The 20,264-nt window shown below is 38.6% G+C and overlaps 1 protein-coding gene across 1 annotated transcript in view; it reads left to right on the forward strand.

The window, feature by feature from the left end:
* Positions 1–20,264, forward strand: part of ACAD11 (acyl-CoA dehydrogenase family member 11) — a 74,394-nt gene that overhangs the window by 26,451 nt on the left and 27,679 nt on the right. The window contains exons 10-13 of the mRNA XM_024566093.3: positions 10,305–10,382; positions 11,045–11,183; positions 17,652–17,759; positions 19,428–19,526. Coding sequence (XP_024421861.2) covers positions 10,305–10,382; positions 11,045–11,183; positions 17,652–17,759; positions 19,428–19,526 — 424 coding nt within the window. The remainder of the gene's footprint in view (positions 1–10,304; positions 10,383–11,044; positions 11,184–17,651; positions 17,760–19,427; positions 19,527–20,264) is intronic.

The raw sequence follows: 20,264 nt of genomic DNA on the forward strand, positions 1-20,264 counted from the left end.
GTTCATTAGATTCCACATATGAGTGAAATCATACGGTATTTGTCTTTCTCTGACTGGCTTATTTCACTTAGCATAATGTTCCCCAGGTCCATCCATACTGTTGCAAACGGTAAAATTTTTCTTTTTTACTGCCAAGTAGTATTCCATTGTGTAAGTGTCTCATAGTTGTTTTATCCACTCATCTACTGATGGACACTTGGGCTGCTTCCATATCTTGGCAATTTTAAATAACGCTACAGTGAACATGGGGTGCTTATGTTCTTTCGAATTAGTGTTTTGGGTCCTTCAGATATATTCCTAGAAGTGGGATAACTGGGTCAAAAGGCAGATACATTTTTAATTTTTTGAGGTATCTTCTTACTGCTTTCCACAGTGGCTGCACCAATCTGCATTCCCACCAACAGTACAAAAGGGTTCCCCTTTCTCCACATCCTCGCCAGCACTTGCTGTTTGAGGGTAAACTTTTTAAAAGAAAATACCACTTAAATATGAAGAAATCCCTTCTAAAATACTCAGTTCTTATTTGTGTTCAGTGTTTAAGTTAATCACTTTGGAAACTTTCTGCTCTAGTTAGTATGTATACAATTTTGAACTTTAAAATTCTGCACTTTTGGGTATCAACAAGAAAATGCAACATTTTTGGTTCAAGATAGCAGCATTTACCTCTCCTCCTACAAATGGAATAAATTGGTGAAAGCATAAAAACAGGAGGGGGACATATCAGGGGACTAAAGTTTCGAAAAGAGAACAGAGAAAGCCATTCTGTGAACTTGTCACAGAATGTAGTACTGATACTACTGCACAGGAAAAGGTAGCAGGGCCCCTGGAAGAACGTGGCAGTTAGAGACAGTTGTCTCTGGGTTGCAGTATAAATTCTGCCAGTTAGTGATACTGAGTGACCACGAGCAAGTCTTCTTTGAGGGGAGGGGAGGCCAGATAGTATCATGATTAGGAGTGAACACTCTGGAGTCAGATTATTTGACTCCACTTTCCAGATGTGGGACCTTGGGAGTTTTAAACGTATGCTTCAACCTTCTTTAGTGTGAATTCATGCTTCTCATTAAAATACAATATTAATATTTTAACCCTGGCTGGTATGGCTCAGTGAATTGAGTGCCGGCCTGCAAACTGAAAGGTTGCCATTTCAATTCCCAGTAAGGACACATGCCTGGGCTGTGGACCAGGTCCCCAGTTGGTGGCAGAGGCAACCAATCGATGTTTCTCTCCTCTTTCTCCCTTCCCCTTCTCTAAAAAAAGTAAACAAATAAGGATAGAATCTTTAAAGCAGCAAGAGGAAAGGAGAGAGTTACCTACAAAGGAGTTCCCATAAGACTATCTGCTGATTTCTCAAAAGAAACCGTGCAGGCGAGAAGGGGCTGGAAAGAAGTATTTGAAGTCATCAAAGGCAAGGACCTACATCCAAGATTGCTCTATCCAGCAAAGCTTTCATTTAGAATGGAAGGGCAGATAAAGTGCTTCTCAGATAAGGTCAAGTTAAAGGAGTTCATCATCACTGAGCCCTTATTATATGAAATGTTAAAGGGACTTATCTAAGAAATTGCAGAAGATCAAAAACTCTGAACAGTAAAATGACAACAAACTCACAACTATCAACAAATTATCCTAAAAAAAGAAAAACAGCAAAACCAAAAACTAAGCAAACAACTAGAACAGGAACAGAATCAGAGAAATGGACATCACATGGAGGGGTTTCAGTGGGGAGGGGAAGGGGAGGAATGGGGGGAAAAGGTACAGCTAAGAAGAAGCATAACTGGTAGGTATAAAATAGATGGGGAGAGGTCAAAATGGAACAGGAAACAGAATTCAAAGAACTTACATGTACATGAAAGAGCCCATGGACATGAACTAAGGGGGGGATGCTGAAGGGTTGGGGGGTGCAGGGCAGAGGGGGGATAAAGGGGGGGAAATTGGGAAAACTAATAGCATAATCAATAAAATATACTTAAAACAATAAAATATAATTTAAAAATTAAAGAGGAACCTTAAAGTCATATAAAACAGGATTTGGGGTACTTTTGTGTCATCAGAAAACCCATCACATTTTTTATTCATAAAACAAATACTTGATTGTAGGCAATTGCATTAGGAAGTTGCATTGACTTGTGGGAGCCAGTGTTTCTCTTGGTTTGATGAAAGTTTTAAAAATTATTTGTAAGGTAAAAAGCTTATCAATTAAATTTTTAAAAAATAGTCTTCTTGAGGGCTAGAATTTTGGAGGCCAGCCATGATCTTTATCTTTTTGCCAGCTTTTTGGAGATATAATTGACATGTAACATTGTAAAAGTTTAAACGTGCACCACCTGTTGATTTTATACATTTATAAATTGCAAAATAATCATCACTATAGAATTAGCAACCACTCTATCCATCCCATCACTTAGTGACCATGTCTTTTTTGTGTGGTGAAAACATTAAAATCTACTTTTAGCAATATTCAAGTCCACCATCTTTATTTTAATCTGAAGGCTTATCATTTTGATTTTCTCCCCCCAAATTAAAAACATTTTTTTTAACTTTAAGGAAATAGGAAATATATGTATAAAAGTTTTTTTTATTTCTATGGGTCTTCTTTGAGATTAGTTTCCCTTAATAGTTAATAACATTTCTTTCTACCCTTGTCTTTGAAGATATGTATTACCATTACTATTACTGGGTATTTGTATTCAGTTCTTTCTAGATAATTATTTTTGTTTCTTTTGAAATTTTGCTGATAATTTAGGATTGAAGATTTTTCCTTGCATATAGATTTCTAACTGGGTCTTATGGCTTGTTTCTGTAATAACACCCTTGGAAATAACTTCTCCCTTTTTCTTGATTCAATTTAGCTTCAAACATTGTTCACCAATTTTGTTCCTGTTTGTTTTTGGAAGGCTCATTTCTTTGTGAATTAAAGATTAGAATAAATTGTCAATTGGAATATAGTTTGCTTTCTGGCTCTTCTGGTCACCAAATAATTATTTTATTATTGGTAAATTACATTTAAATATAGTAAACTCTCAGTTTCTAGACTCCAAAAAACTAGAAAGATAATTTACTAAAAAATAAGATTCTGCCCTGGCTGGTGTAGCTCAGTGAATTGAGCACCAGCTTGTGAACCAAAAGATCACCAGTTCGATTCTCAGTCAGAGCGCATGCCTGGGTTGCAGGCCAGGTCCCCAGTAGGGGGCACATGAGAGGCAACCACACATTGATTTTTCTTTCCCTCTCTCCTTCCCTTCCCCTCTCTAAAAACAAATAAAATCTTTAGAAAATAATATTCTTTTAGTAATACTTAATATTAAAATATCCTGAAATATTATTATATTTCATATTGCTTTGAAAAATGTTTTATAAGAAGATGTTATTCAAGATAGGTTCAGGATTATGGATTATTGTTTTCTAATATGGTGTGTAAACTATGAATAAAATATTCTGAACCTGAAAAAAATAAGAGAATGGAAATTGGATTTGGAAAGCAGAACGGATCATATCAAAGAATAAACCACAACATAGGAAGCCACATCTCAAAAGAATTTGGAAGTAAGAGAAGACTATAGCACAGCTGGTAACTTTTTTTTTTTTTTTAATTGAAGAGTTAACCTATAGGTGGGCTGCTTGGGTTGGTCTCTAATACTCTTAGGTAGCAGTGGTGTTTGCCCTAGACAGAAGGCTGCAAGAGTACTCTATACAAGCAAACGATCTGTTTCAAAGAAGCCAGGGCTCCAACATACCACTTAGTGCTCCAGAGTAGAATCCCCTGTTTTCTGGCTTTTTAAAAATTCTGGTGGGGATTTGGTGCAGACTCCCACTTGGCCTATCAGCTTGCCAGATTCCTACCTGCTCACCCTAAACAGAAGCCTGTCTGTTGACATGCTCATGCTTGCAAGCACAAGCCACGTAGCCTTGCTCTTCCATTCATAAACATGAAAAGGTAGTCAAGGGAGCTCAGAAGTCTCACAACTTGGGTTAGGATGCATCTGCTGAATTTAATATCATGCAGCTATTAAAACATTTATAAAGAATTTGCAGTAAAAAATGGTTATAAGTAAAAAAACAACCGGACTATAGCTTTAAAGGGAAGATTGTCAGTACTTTGTGTGGCAGGGAAAGCCACAATCACTTTGTAGTTGTAGATCTTTCAGATCTGGAATAGATGCACTTCTAATAATGTGAGCTCTTTCTTCCTTTAAAAAGTTTTACCAGCATCTGTAAAAATGGTTTATACTGTAGGATGATTCTGAACAATAATATTCCCTATCTGTGAACATACATTTTTGAAGTGATATTTGGGGAAAACAAATTTGCTTTTTCAAAATGGAAGGGGGAAAGCCTATAAAATGCTATCAAATACTGTAAGTTTACAAAGACTAAAAGTTAGGTTTAGAAAACAAGATTGCATCACATAATACAGAAACATTTTAATAGTATATAACTTTAGCTAGTAAGCCTATTAATCACTTTTTCTTGGTACTTTTACATATTTTCCCAATTTTCTATAACAGGAAAAAATAAGCTTTATTTAAACTATTTTAATGACTTTTTGAAACTCCTTGGATATATCATAAAGGTAAAACATAATTTCATTATCTATGAAAATGTTAAAAGCAATTCTTATTTAAAATGTATAAGGATAAGGAGTCCTGAAAATAGCATGTAAAACATGCTAGCAATAGGAACAATATGACATGTTACTGAGAACACACTTTAACATAATAACATTCATCTTTTTTTCCTACTGAGTCTAATAACATACTAGTAAAGAACTATTGCTTCTTTCTACAGACTCAAATTTAACGTGAAAAATGTAGTAAATTGCAAATTATTTGTAGGCTCAGATTTAAGTTTCGGAACCAACAGACCCCATCACAGTATCTCAGTCAGTGAATGAGGTGGTTAGGTGGTAAAGGTGATATTTTGGGAAAATTGATCAGGCATCAAGCATATTTTCTGCTTTCTTCTTCCACCAGTAAATTCTTTTTTAGAACTAAACTCTTTAAGAACTAAAGGAAGCTCTTTGTAATGAGGTATTTTATTTTAATCCTGACCCTTACTGTGCCACAAACAGAGTTTGCAAATCTCTAAATGGATAGATTTTAGAACAGGGAGTGTTAAATAATACACGTTTTCAAATAATCATATACCATATTTTTTGGACTATAAGACGCAACCACCCCCCAAAATTTGGGAGGAAAATGGGGTGCATCTTATAGTCCAAATGTAGCTTACCTGGCTCGCTGCAGGGAGGGGACGGCCATGGAGCGGGGTCACAGGAGGCAGGAGCAGGACCACATTTTTTGCTTCAAAATTTTTTTTCCTGTTTTCCTCCTCTAAAACCTAGGTGCATCTCATGGTCCAGTGCATCATATAGTCCGAAAAATACGGTAAACTCTGGCAGCATTTCTCAGAACTGTAGTATCACAGGCAGTCAGAGAAGAGGAGTTTGTAAATGTATTGCATAATGTGTTTCTTATCAAGCACAACAGCATTGACTATTTCTGTGGCAGTACGAGGCATGGGAATAATAAACAACCCTAAACAGGAAATTTCAGTGGCTTCCTGACAGAAATAACAAGTGCTGTTCATCCTGGTGCCTTTGAAAGAGCCGTTCTGTGTCTTCTTGAAGTTTTTACTAAATGTAGCAGTTACCCAGACCAGCAATTCGCAACCGTTTTCCTGTCACGGCACACATAACCTAATTACTCAAATTCCGCAGCACCCTGTGATATGTATTTTTTGCCAATCTGACAAAAAAAAAGGTATGATTTTGATTGATTAACATTGGACAACTATTGTGGCGTTGGCTGTTGTCATTTTTTAAATTTGACAATGTGAGGTAAAAGGGGTCAGTGGCTCTGACTAAATAGTCAGGTATTGCATATTTTAAAAATTCTTGCGGCTCGGCTTCCGGCCAAGATGGAGGTGTAGGTAGACACACTGTGCCTCCTCGCACAACCAAAAGAAGGACAACGATTTAAAAACGAAAAGCAACCAGAACTGACAGAAAATCGAACTGTATGGAAGTCTGACAACCAAGGAGATAAAGAAGAAACACTCACCCAGGCCGGTAGGAGGGGTGGAGACGGGCAGCCAGGGCGGAGAGAACTCGCGGCAAGGCGGACCCAGAGAGGTGGTGGATTGTGGAAGGGGGCAGGTCATGCTGCAGCTAGCAGACCCCACAAGGTGGTTGGAGGCAGACCATGAGGCCGCACATTCTCACATAGATAAACCGGGAGGAACCTCGGGGGAGTGAAGCAGACCGCGCAACCCAGGGCTCCAGCTTGGGGAAATAAAGCCTCAAACCTCTGATTGAAAACACTCGTGGGGGTTGAGGCAGCAGCAGGAGAAACTCCCAGCCTCACAGGAGAGTTTGTTGAGAGACTCACAGGTGCCCAGAGTGTGCACAGGCCCACCCACTCGGGAATCAGCACTAGAGCAGCCCAGTTTGATTGTGGGTGGCAGAGGGAGCGACTGAAATCCAGCAGAATGGAGCAAGCGCCACTGCTCCCTCTCGGCCCCTCCCCCACGTACAGCATCACAGTGCAGCAACCAGCCTTACCCCGCCCCCAGTGAACACCTAAGGCTCCGCCCCTTTAAGTAACAGACGTGCAGAGGCAAAAAAAAAAATGGCCCAAATGAAAGAACAGATCAAAGCTCCAGAAATAATACAACTAAGCAGCGAACAGATAGCCAACCTATCAGATGGCACAGTTCAAAACACTGGTAATTGGGAAGCTCACACAGTTGGTTGAATGTGATTGCAAATTAGATGAAAAAATGAAGACTACGCTAAGACAAACAAAGGAAAATGTACAGGGAACCAATAGTGATGCGAAGGAAACGGACTCAAACAAATCAACAGTGTGGACCAGAAAGAAGAAAGAAACATCCAACCAGAAAAGAATGAAGTAACAAGAATTCAAAAAAATGAGAGGCTTAGGAACCTCCAGGACATCTTTAAACGTTCCAACATCCGAATTATAGGGGTGCCAGAAGGAAAAGAGGAAGAACAAAAAATTGAAAATTTATTTGAACAAATAATGGAGAACTTCCCTAATCTGGCAAAGGAAATAGACTTCCAGGAAGTCCAGGAAGCTCAGAGAGTCCCAAAGAAGCTGGACCCAAGGAGTAACACACCAAGGCACATCATAATTACATTAGCCAGGATTAAGCAGAAGGAGAGAATCTTAGAAGCAGCAAGAGAAAAGGACACAGTTACCTACAAAGGAGTGCCCATAAGACTATCAGCTGATTTCTCAAGAGAAACCTTACAGGCAAGAAGGGTCTGGAAAGAACTATTCCAAGTCATGAAAGGCAAGAACCTACATCTAAGATTGCTCTATCCAGCAAAGCTATCATTTAGAATGGAAGGGCAGATAAAATGCTTCTCAGATAAGGTCAAGTTAAAGGAGTTCATCATCACCAAGCCCTTATTATATGAAATGTTAAAGGGATTTATCTAAGAAAAAGAAGATAAAAAATATGAACAGTAAAAATGACAGCAAACTCACAGTTATTAACCACACCTAAAACAAAAACAAAAAAAGCAAACTAAGCAAACAACTAGAACAGGAACAGAACCACAGAAATGGAGATCACATGGAGGGTTATCAACAGGGGAGTGGCAGGGAGAGAGGGGGGAAAGGTACAGAGATTAAGTAGCATAAATGGTAGGTAGAAAATAGACATGGGGAGGGTAAGAATAGTATAAGAAATGTAGAAGCCAAAGAACTTATATGTACGACCCATAGACATGAACTATAGGGGGGGAATGTGGGTGGGAGGGGGTGGGCAGGATGGAGGGCAGTGAAGGGGAGGAAATGGGACAACTGTAATAGCATAATCAATAAATATATTTTAAAAAATTCATGCAGCTCACCAGTTGAAAATCGCTACTCTATACTAACCATCCTTCAATAAAAGGAACATTTTAGTACATTACATATATGACTAAATTGGTGGAACAATTTTAGAAAATAATTTTGTGATCTGGAGTTTTGACAATGTTCATAGCTTTTAATCCAGTAAAGCAATTCTAGTAGCCCAAGTATAGGTGTAGAGGGAGGAAATTAGGTACAGAGATGCTATGCTAGCAAAATATTGGAGAATGCCATTATAGTCCAAGCTTTTAGTTCATCCTGATGTTTCAGTTGGACAACTTAGAGACTACTGTTACTGTTTTATGCGGCTATTACCCATTGTGTTTATCACTTTATTTCCTGTTTATTCCTTCCTGCAGCTCAGATGTTTCTTCAGGTTCCCTTAATGAGAATCTTCTTTCTTTTTCTTCTTTTTCTTTTTGCCCCAGGGGAGGGAAGTAATGATGTATCTTCATCTCTTCTCTCTCTATATCTGTCTATCTCTGTGCCTCTATACCCCTCTGTGTCTCTGTTTCTCTCTTTCTAATGCCTTTATTTTGCCCCAATTCTTGAAAGATCATTTTATTAGATATAGAATTCTAGATTAACTGTTATTTTCTCTCAGCAATTAGAGATACCATCCCACTGATATCTGTCCTCATTTGTTGCTCTGAGATGTAAGCTCTCAGTCTTGTTTAATGATATGTGACCTTGATCTTGTCCCTTTAAGAGCTTTTCTTCCCCTTTGCTTTTCTGCAGTTTGACTGTGCTCTGGCTTCATAGTGCTTTCTGAATTTGAGGGCTAATGTCTTTTAGTTCGGAAAACATGTCAGATATCTTCTCCAGCATTCTATCTCTCCTCATTCTCATCTGAAGCTCCAATTAGGCTTATGTGAGAACTTCTCTGTGTTCGTCACATCCCTTAACCACTCATATTTACCTTCTATTGAATTCTGTGCTTCATTCAAGAAAGGAGGAATTTCTTCAGATTCTTCTTCTGATTGTTTTCTTTCCAGCTGAATCTAATCTCACTTTTCAACCATCCAAAGAGCAGCAGTTTTCAAAATGTGGATTGTGTCACAATTGCCTGGAAAGCTAGTAAAGAATACAGAAGCCCCAGGCTCACTGAAGTAGGAGAGGGCCTGGACCCTGGTTTTTTACCAAGTGCCCCAAGTGATTCTGAAACCTGCCAAAGTTCAAGAGCCACTGCCACTGAGTTTTTAAGTTTAATTACTATTGTTTTTCTTTTCCTCAAGTTGCACTTAGTTCTTTTCAAATTTGTCCAGCTTGATAATCCTTTGTCATATTTTTATTTCCTTCCTTTATTCTTGAAATCTGTTAGACACAACTACTTTATATTCTGTGTCAGATCGTTATTCTATCTATAGTCTTTGGGGAGTGTGTTTCTGTTTTGTTGAACAATTGTTTTTGCTGATTCTTGCGAATGGTGGCTTGTTTTCTCAAGTGTTCGGTAATTTTTCATTTCGAACTCATGTTCTTTGAAGTGGAATTTAGTTTTATCTGCTGGGATTATTTAAGGCTTTGTTTAAAGCTCTTTCCCCAGAGAGGATTTGCTTTGGATTCTGCCAGGTCCTTTTTAGTCACTGTCACCAGGAACAATGTAAACTTAATTTTTGGCTTGAGATTTTAGGGCCCCACAGTTCTCTGAATTCAGATCCCAAACTTGGGCAAAGACAGGCTTCAGGCTAGAAATGTGTTTTGGGTTTTTTTTTTTTCCTGTTTCATCCTGTTGTACATATGGCCTATTCCGCATGGTCTGCCTCTGAGGGGTGAGGTTTTATTTTCTTTTTTTTTTTTCCACTTAGCTTTTGTCCATTAGGTACCCTGGCTTTGGTGGAGGGAAGAGATGACCTCTGATCCTCCCCCTTGCCCTGTTTGGGGCATTTGGCTTTGTCTCCTGACCACTGCCTGTGTCGCCCGTTGCAAACTAAGGCCCAGGCCAACATGGATCAGACTACACCCCTCAGCCAAATGCGGCTCCAGGGCTCGCTCACTCCCAAAGAGTTCAGCTTTTTTAATTCCTGGCCTCTGAGGATTTTTAAAAATTTCCTCCCGGCACAGCTATGCATTACTAAATGTATTTTTTAAATTATTTTAAATATCTCACCTGATATTTTTAGCTGTACCACACTGGGAGGGGTTTCTGTGACCGTCTGGCGTGTCATATTGCCGAAAATGAAACATTCAAACCTCATTATAGGTCTTGGGACTCTATTATCTAATTTTGAGGGAGCATAGTTTTGTGAGCAGCGAGCCTCTCGAATATCTTGTACGTCTGTGTCTGGTTTTAGAAAGAAATATTAATGATTTAATAGCTGAAAAATGCTGCTTTACTACATATGTTTTGTTTGGATATTAACAGTTTATGGCATTATTTACCTTGTAATAACTTCAGCCAGCGAACTTTTTTCTTTTTATTACTTTAAGGAGGTAATTGAGTTCTATGTTCAAAATGAAAATTCAGTGGACAAGTGGAAAAAACCTCCAGTAATTGATAAACTCAAGGTAAGAAAAATAAGAAAACCTTTAATTTAACATTGGAAAATTTATGTGTAGGTTTTTTTTAAGACCTTAGTTTGTTTTTGTTGCTGCTGTTATATATGTAGAGGATAATTATATCAATAATAACTTTTTTTTTAAATTAAAAATAGAATCTACAATATACAAATTAGGTTGCATAGTGTTTTATGTATAGTGATGAAGACAGCCTTTTAAAGCTGGTCAAAGGAAAGAATACAGTGAACACTACTTACCACCATCTGTCACTTACTTGAGACTAAAGTCAACGTAGGCCATTCGTCTTACATGGGCTCAACCCAAATTTCATGTTTTCAAATCACAATGCAAAAGCGTTATTCGGCATAATTATGTTCAAGTATGGGAGTTTTTGTAATTGCCCTGTTCAGTAAGAAGTACTCAAGCAAATTTAGTTTTTTAGCCAAATCCAAAGAAGCTTGGAGGAAAAGTCATTTCTTTTTCAGTTAAGAAATTATCGATCATGGTGAATTAATAATGACTTGCTTTTGCATAATAGGATAAAATGAAGTAAATAAGTTCATAAATGGCTTTTTTAAATTTCAAAAAGCCTAAGTATCAATATCTTAAAATAGAACTGTTTTAGGTCATGGCACATTATGATCACTCTGGCACATTCATCCCCTTGACAGGAAATGGCCAAAGCAGAAGGTCTCTGGAACTTGTTTTTGCCAGCTGTGAGCGGTCTCAGCCAGGTGGACTATGCCCTGATTGCTGAAGAAACAGGAAAATGCTTTTTTGCCCCAGATGTCTTTAACTGCCAAGCACCAGGTTACTACATTATTAAAAACACATGTTCTCACATATTTTGAGCGGTGTTTAAACTTTCTCTATTTTATGACAAGGAAGTTTTTCATACATAAAGTTGTTGATTTAAATTTGTCTATAATTTTACTTCTTAGTTACTTTGATTTAGATATTAAAAACTGGATCTAATGTTCTCAATGGACTACTCTTTTGTTAAACATCATTGCATTAAGAGTATTAGTTAATAGAATCTGCCACCCAAGGGATTTATAGTGTAATAATGGGTTGCAGTTTCCTGATTGGGTGTTTGATATTTCTATGGCTGGTTGGCATGAATAGAGAGTTCCAAATCTTTTGGTTAGCCTCACTGTCCTTCCATTCATTCACCAATTATTTATTATCTATTATCTACTATGTACCAAGCCCTGTTTTAGATCCTTGAAATATATCAAGGAGTAAAATAAAGATTCCTGCCCCCATGGAGCTGATCCTCTAATGGAGGGAGACAAAAATAAGTGATAAATATGGTAAATAAATAGTGTAGTAAGTTTGAAGATGAAAAGTGCTTTGGGAAAAAAGAACTCAGCAGGGAAGGGGGGCTCTGGAATGCTGAAAGACAAGGAATATGGATTACAATTTAAAATAGAACAGTTGGACTAGGCCTTATTTAGAAAATGACATTTGATAAAGACTTACTAGGAGAGAGTTGGCCATGCTGGTATCTGGGGGAAGAGTTCTCATAGCCTAGGGAACAGAAAATGTACGGCCCGAAGGCAATAATGCGATAGGTGTGTTCCAGGGATAGCCAAAGAGGCCAGTGTGGCTGGGAGAATATAGTAGAAGACATCAGAGAGGAAAGGACCTTATTTATAGGTTGGGCCTTATAGAGCAAGTAAGGGCTTATCACAGTGAAATGGGAAGCCATTGGAGATTTGAGCAAAGCAGTGACAAGATGTGACTTAGTTTTTAAAAGTATCACTTTGGCTGCTATGTTGAGAATTAACAGAAGGAGGGAAGCAGGGAGTTTATTGTAATAATTCTAGTGAAAGATGATGGCAATTTGTTCTAGGGGACTAGCAGTGCAAGGGGTGAGAAATGGAAAGATTCTAAATATATTTTGAAGGCAGAGCCAAGAGGATTTCCTGATTGGATATGGGGTACACATGGGGAAGTCAAGGACGCCGCTAAGGACTTTGACATGAAAATTGAAAGGATGAGGGAAGGAGACTAACTTTTCTTTAAAAAGATAATATGGAATAATAGATACTATGGAATATAATCTGTAGAAGGTGTTTTCAAAACTGGATTTGCAGAAGAACCACCTAAGGAATTTTTAAAAATCCAGATTCACAGGCTCCATCCCTGGAGATTCTGATCCAGTAGGTCTAGGGTAGACCCTGGGAATACTCTGATGCTGGCAGGCAAGAACTGGCAGCTGATGTGTAACAGAGGGGTGAGGGTATGATGTCCTATAGTATTCCTGCACAAGTTAGGCCTCAGTATTGTCTCTTGGGCTCATTGTATGGCCCCGTGCTAAAGCTCTCCCTAAAAGAGGTAGTGAAGGGTGGAATTGCCAAAAAGAGGTATATTGGATATCTGAGAGAAACACGATCTGGTGTTTTAGCAGAGTGTTTCCTCCCTGACTCTTTATTTGTTTGGAACAATTGAGAAAGTTCCTTCTGTTGATGACTGACCTTGACCCTGGTGTGATTTTCCCTCTTCAAAACCCCAGTTTATCAAATCACTGTTGTAGTACGTTTTAATCTAATAATGAGGCTGTTGTAAAAGTAAAAAAATCTATTCGCAAAGTTTCTAAAGATTCATCTCATTGGTGTGAAGCGATTACACCATACTGCATAGGTGGCTTACTTTTGTGGAAAGAAAACGGCTCATCTTTTAAAACTTTTTTATTGTTACTCAATAGTAAGAAATATATTTTATAATGTGACCCAATATATAGCATATATAGTAGTTTTATGAGTCTTCATTGATGGATAAAAGGTGGGTTGGGGGGAGATGAAGTGGGAGAGAGATACTTATATGTTATTGGAAAAAAAGGCTTGCCCTGGCTGGTGTGGCTCAGTGGATTGAACACTGGCCTGTGAACCAAAGTGTCACTGGTTCGATTCCCAGTCAGGGCACATACCTGGGTTGCAGGTCAGGTCCCCAGTAGGGGGCACGTGAGAAGCAACCACACATTGATGTTTCTCTCCCTCTCTTTCTCCTTCCCTTCATCTGTCTCTAAAAATAAATAAAAATCTTTTTTAAAAAAGAAAAAAGGCTTTATGAAACAAGTTTCCCTTACTACATTCACGTATTTTTCACTGAGTCTAATCTAATGTAGTCTATTTTAATCTATTTTAGTTTTTATAGATTGCTAGCCATATTCCACTAAATTGATTTCACGACACACTAATGGGTCATAACATGAAAACCAATGCTATAGAGGACATCCTTTGCGCATGCGGCTCTGCCACTATTTCTCTATTTGACTTGTGAACTTACTTTTCACTAGATGGTCATGTTCTTTTCTTAGTTTTAAAATTTCATGAGTATCAGTTGTACTGTGTAAATGATATCACCAAACCACTGAAATTTTAAAATTGGCCAGGGAAATGCATTTTCTTTGATCAAAGTATGATCAACAACTCTCCTTAGCAAACAAGATGTATAAAATCATAAGTAGAAAACTAGGCATTTTCTATTTGTAGTGGAGATCTCTTCATGAAGGGCTTGGGGCATTGTGTTTTGGAGCATTTCCAAAGCAGGATTAAAAGGGTATGTAATGGATGCCAATTAAATACTTTGGGAGGTTTCTTAAGTATAAAAGATGGATTTCAAATGGCTTCCAGTCAAGATGGTGACATAGGCAGACAAGGCTCACCTCTTTGCACACCGACATCAAAGTTACACCTAAAATATGCAACAGCCAGCACTCAGGAACATCAGAATCAGGTTGAATGGAAGTCTGACAACTACGGAGTTGAAGAAACCACATCTACCCAGACTGGTAGGAGGGGCACAGATGCAGAACGGACTGGTCTCACACCCACTTGGATAAAAATTTGGGAGGGATATCTCAGGATCGAGGAGCCCCAGACCCACACCAGGCCTCCCAGCCCAGGATTCCAGTGCCAGGAAGATAAGTCCCCACAACATATGGCTGCAAAAATCAGCAAGGACTGAGTCAGTGGAAGAGGCTGCTAGAGCCCTAAGCAGTTGTTACTCTTAGAGAACCCACAGATGGCCTCACCTACTCGGACTTCCTCCTTCTGAGCTCCAGCGCCAGGATGGCAGCTTGAAGGGCACCAGCGGCACTCAGGGAGAAACTGAAGTGTCTGGCATCAAGGCAAGCAGAGACCATTGTCCCTTTTCATCCCACAGACCCAGGCCGGTGCCATATCTGATACTCCATCAACCTGGCTAACACTGTGTGACCCACCTTGGTGATCCAGAGAGGCTCTACCCCACCCAACTTACAAGCCCACCCAAGCTGCTCTTCCATAAGAATGGCTGCTATTGGCTCCTAAATCCTATCAAACAAGCAACAGCTGGCCTCAGTGAGCCCTGGCAGCAGGCAGATTAGAGTCACAGCTTGGCTTCACCTGAGAATCTCCAAGCCCAGCACAAGTAGCAGCCATCTCAGATTGCTTTACAGCTCAGACAGGGTGGTCCAGGGCAAAACACAGGTGGGGACTGACCTTGGCCTGCACCTCCATGGAAACCCCAGGACCTGTGCACCCAGTGGACAGCTACAGACCACATCGGAGCACCACCACCCTACCCCTGCATAGCTGATCCTCCACAGAGGGTGGAGGTTGGTGGTCAATGGTCACAGCCAATCCTTGCAGCTGACTGGCCTGGGTAAATCCCTCCCATTGATTTGCCAACAGCAACCAAGGCTCAGCTGCAAGAGGAGGGTGTACTCAGCCCACACAAAGGACACACCTCAAGTACCCAGCTTGGGTGATAGGGGAGGCTGTGCCACTGGAGCCTACAGGACACCTAGTATATTAGACCACACTACCAAGACACGGAGTCAAAGCAGCTCTACCTAGTACATAAAAACAGACACAGGGAGGCTGCCAAAGTCAGGAGGCAAAGAAATATGGCCCAAATGAGAGAACAGATCAAAGCTCCCCAAAACAGCTAAACGAAATGGACAAAAGTAATCTATCAGATGCAGAGTTCAAAAACAGTCTTTCAAAAGGATGCTCAAGGAATTTAGTGAGGACCTCGGCAACATAAAAAAGATCCAGTTGGAAATGAAGAACACACTAATTGAAATAAAGAACAATTTACAGGGAAACAACAGTAGAGTGGATGAAGCTGAGAATCAAATCAATGACTTGGAACATAAGGAAGCAAAAAACCGTGCAGAACAGAAAGAAGAAAAAGGAATCCAAAAAAATGAGGATAATGTTAAACAGCCTCTGGGACTTTAAAGAGATCCAACATTCACTTCATAGGGGTGCCAGAAGGAGAAGAGCAAGAGATTGGAAATCTATCCGAAAAAATAGTGGAAGAAAACTTCCCTATATTGGTGAAAGAAATAGACATGCAAGTCTAGGAAATAGAGTTCCAATTCTGATGGATGCAAAGAGACGTCATTGACACTCCAAGACACGTCATTATAAAAGGCCAAAGGTTAAAGATAAAGAAAGACTTGTAAAAGCAAGATAAAAGAAGTTAGTTACCAGTAGGTTGCCATATGGGAGCAGGGAGGGGGAAGATGGGTGAAGAGGTGAGGGGATTAAGAAATGGAAATAGGTAGTTACAGAATAGCCAGGAGGATGTAAAATACAGTATAGGAAATGGAGTAGCCAAAGAACTTATACGCATGACCTATGGACATGAACAATAGTGCGGGGATTGCTTGAAGGAGTAGAGGGTGCTGGGTGGCTGGGGGCAAAGAGGAAAAATCGGGACAACTGTAATAGCTTAATCAATAAAATACAATTTTTTTTAAAGTGAATTTCTACTCAAGCTACGTAAATTATTTCCCAAGTAGTTATAAAAGTTTATAGGAAACATATATCATCTTCCAATTTGGCTTTTTTGGGTTTTACCCTTTAATAAGTCATACAATATTGTATATTGGAATGCTGAAAATAGCGATTTTAATTCTAAAGCTATTAGTGGAAAATTGGGGGTCCATTGGGCTGATTAGGGAAGAAACTTTTATAGAAGTAATTTACCTTGGCTCTTTTCCCAACCCATAGATAATAGGTTCGTTGGGCCAGCTTCTTGTAATAAATTGGTAAACCGTTTTGGAGAGTTTATTTTCAACATTTCCCTCATTTGAACTATAGAAGAAACACTGAATTTAAAACAAGCAAAGAAAACAGTGAGCTTGGTTAATTTCAACTCAGGACTCATTTTCTTCCTCAGCCAAAAAGAATTTTAAGCTTGTGTTAATCTACTGAGAATTTTGCATTTTAATATGATTTTGGCTCCATTATGAGTATCTGAACAGAGTACAAACGTATTTTGAGAGACTTAACTTAGACTTAACTCAATTTTCATAGGCATTTTAGTGACTGTCCTAAAGCCATTGTAAGAGGTGATATTGAAAAATTCTTTCTCAAAGTCTTATAAGTAATCAGTATTCAAGGGGAAGGTTTTAGATATTATTTTTTGAAATTTGATAGGAATGAAAATCAGAGAAAGGCATCTAGAGCATTTTGCTCTGTGGCAGACATGAGGCTTTTCTTTCTTTTTTTATTTTTTAAACACCTGAGAGTGATACTGTAATGTCATCATGGACTGCACAACACCTGCTGAGGGTTGTGGAGGGTCTTTGTCATTTTCCACCCAGGGCAGGGATTCTGTGTTTAGCATCCTTGAAATACAAGCTAGTGCATTTTTTAGACGGTGTTGGGTACACAGTAGTAAGAGCAATGTGAGAGGTAAAGAGACAATAATTACTATGTGAGTTCAGGAGATATTTCTGACTGGGTAATCAAAGGTTCTTCATGATGAAGGTGGCTCAGAAGCAGGGATTTACTTAGGAATGATGGGTAGGATTTCAGTTGAGAGAAGGCCTGGCTGGTGCAAACATGTGGAAGTTAGAGAGCAGAGAGTGTGTTTGAGGAACTGGAGTCTCAGTAGAATAATGTTCATTATTTTCCAGGAGTGTTTCAACCCTGGCAGAGCATATTTGCAAGATACCCAGCAAAGGTTAGGCCAGTAAATTGTTTTCATCATCAGTCCTAATTGAGTTAGAGCTCATTAGAGCCACGCTTCATGGAGATAAAGTGGACAAGTGTCTGTGATTCAGAACAAGCGGAATAAATATGCACTGAAAGCTATGTACTTGTAAATACTGTGTGGCACACCTTTGTTGTAAATCATATTTACTATTATGCTTCAAAATATTGCTAGCAAACATTTGCTTTAAAAAGATGAACATCTATATTATCTACATAAATTTTGGACTTCATATTAATAAAGTGTAAAATTCAAAACAAATGCTTTTCTTATCACATACAGACACAGGGAACATGGAGTTACTCCACCTATATGGAAGTGAAAAGCAGAAGCAGCAGTGGCTTGAGCCTCTTCTTCAAGGGAGCATCGCCTCCTGCTTCTGTATGACAGGTAAAAGCAAACCCCTCTTCTCCCCTCGGGCAGTCCGCCACCAGAGGCATTGTGGGTGAGCTGAAGCAATGTGGCTGTGGCGCCGTGTGGCAGGCACATTTGTTTGTGGTCAGAATGTGAATGGCTTTGTTTTGAGACCAGTTTTAAATTTGGGCCCTTTTTAAAATTGTGCATTTATTTGTTTTTAGAGACAGGGGAAGGGAGGGTGGAGAGAAGAAAAGGAAGGGGAAGCATTGGTCTGTTTCCTCTTGCACATCCCCTGTCTGGGGACTGAATCTGGGACCCAGGTATGTGCTCTGACCGGGAATCAAACCAGCAACCCTTCGTTTTGCAGAACAATGCCCAACCAACTGAGCCACACCAGATAGGGCTAAATTTTAGAATTTTTAAATGTGCAGAATAAAAGTTGTCCTCCCTGAAGGGAGGACAGGAGGTATTGTTTTCTGGTAGGCATTAGCACCAGAATACACCTAGTTTCATAATATTTTGTCTTTTCTAAAATTGTCACCTATGGATATTAAAGATCATTTCTGCCTTTATGTATGAAATATTCATCTTTGTGATAGTTTTGTATTGATACTTACAAAATACTTAACTCTGCATAAACCCAGAAAAGTAGAACTTTCGCCAATGCTGATCATATAGCTCAGATTATCTTATGGGGAAATACAGCTAGGAGCATGTTAATAAAAATGGTTTGGTTAATAAAAATTAAAAAACCATCTGTACATAGGAAACACTAATTAAGAAGTCTTGAAGAGACAAACATATTATTTCATAATTGAGATGAACTAAACTAAATTTCATCTGGCAATAATTTTGGCCAGATTTTATTGTCTTCTATAACATTACATACATTTGTAATAGCAAGCTGCTCTCTATTTAAATCACTTAGAGGCATTTATAACACCTGCAGTATGATGTGTTATCTATCTATAAAGCACTAATTTGAGGTGACGGAATAAGTAGAGTCCACGCTTTCTGAAGAAACTGAGTCTTTAATTTTAGAAACTGAGCACAGGAAATATCTGAAGGACCCATTTAAAAGAACATTCTGTTACCAAGTGCAGATAACTATGATTGAGAGCTGGCCTGTGGATTCTGAAATTCCATGCAGTAAAGCAGTTGTGTAACAGTTCCATGGAAAACTTTCTGAAGATACTAAGGGCTGAACGGGCTTTATAGAAAGCAAAATAAGTAAGTCAGTGAAAGCATGCCCGATGGAATTTGCAAGGCATAGTTAGAAATTGTTTAAGATAGTAAACTGTATGGTAAGGAAATCTGGCTTGTAAATATTTAGTACAGACTTCCGTTGTGGGAAGAACAGTCTACTCTTCTAAAGAGTAGTTTTTAATCTACTCTTGATGGCTGGAAAAAGGATTGAGTTTTATCCCAAGTCATATATCAATGAGGAAACCAAGAACACAGTTCAGATTGCTGATCTCCACTGTTCTAACTACTTCATTCATTTATTCTTCCAATGAACATTTATTGAATACCTACTATTTGTAGTTTATGGGAGAACCAGGGTGGAATGGGGGAAGGATAGAAAGATGAAGAAGACTAAGATGTTCTCTCTGTCCTCAGAGAGTTCACATTTCCCTCTGTAAGTCTCTTTTGTAAACTGATATCTGCCTTCCTGTAAATTCAGCCTTTGTTTATTTGTAGAGCCTGATGTAGCATCCAGTGATGCCACAAATATTGAATGTAGTATCCAGCGAGACGGAGATAGCTATGTAGTTAATGGCAAGAAATGGTGGAGCAGCGGTGAGTATTCAGACTGATCCTTTGTGCTAGATGCTGTCCTAAAATAATATGATACATAGTTACTACTTTTACAATGACAGTTCTTTAAATTCTGCCTTAGCATTTTCAAATTTAGAAACAGTTGACAAAAAGAAAAGTAATTTTATAACATGTCTCAATTAGGTGATGTTTAAGAGCAGAAAACATCTTTTTCTTTTACTGTTTGTGACAGGTAAAATTCATATTAATGCACAATATTTTTGACCTTTGGAATATCTATCAAAATTAAATTTTAATAGGGACATATCATATGCACTATAATAATTTATATGTAGTTGTTTTTAGAGAGAAATTGTACGTTACCTAAAATAATTTATTGCACTACATATTTTCAGGTCTTAAAAATACAAGTTTTTAAATTAAAAGTAAGAATACATAGAAAAATACATTGTTTAGCCAGCTCTCAGTAATAGACTCACATAAATAAATGAACCCTTTAGAAAGTTATAAAAGTAACTGATTATAATAATTATCAGATGTGGCAGGCTTGAGGCTCGCTTCCAGAGTGTGCATGAGAAATCTAACGGGAGAACCAGTCCACTACTGAAGCAAGGTGACAGGGAAGCAAACTATGTGTTTAGAAACTTACCAGCAATGTATTAAAAAGGCCAGAAAAGCTTTTTATATACTTTTTTATTGTTGATTGTTATTTTTGGTGTTTTATGAAATCGCTTACAAATTAAGAAACAAGAAAAGAAG

This window comes from Desmodus rotundus, chromosome 8 (assembly GCF_022682495.2).
Source record: "Desmodus rotundus isolate HL8 chromosome 8, HLdesRot8A.1, whole genome shotgun sequence".
Lineage (NCBI taxonomy): Eukaryota > Metazoa > Chordata > Mammalia > Chiroptera > Phyllostomidae > Desmodus > Desmodus rotundus.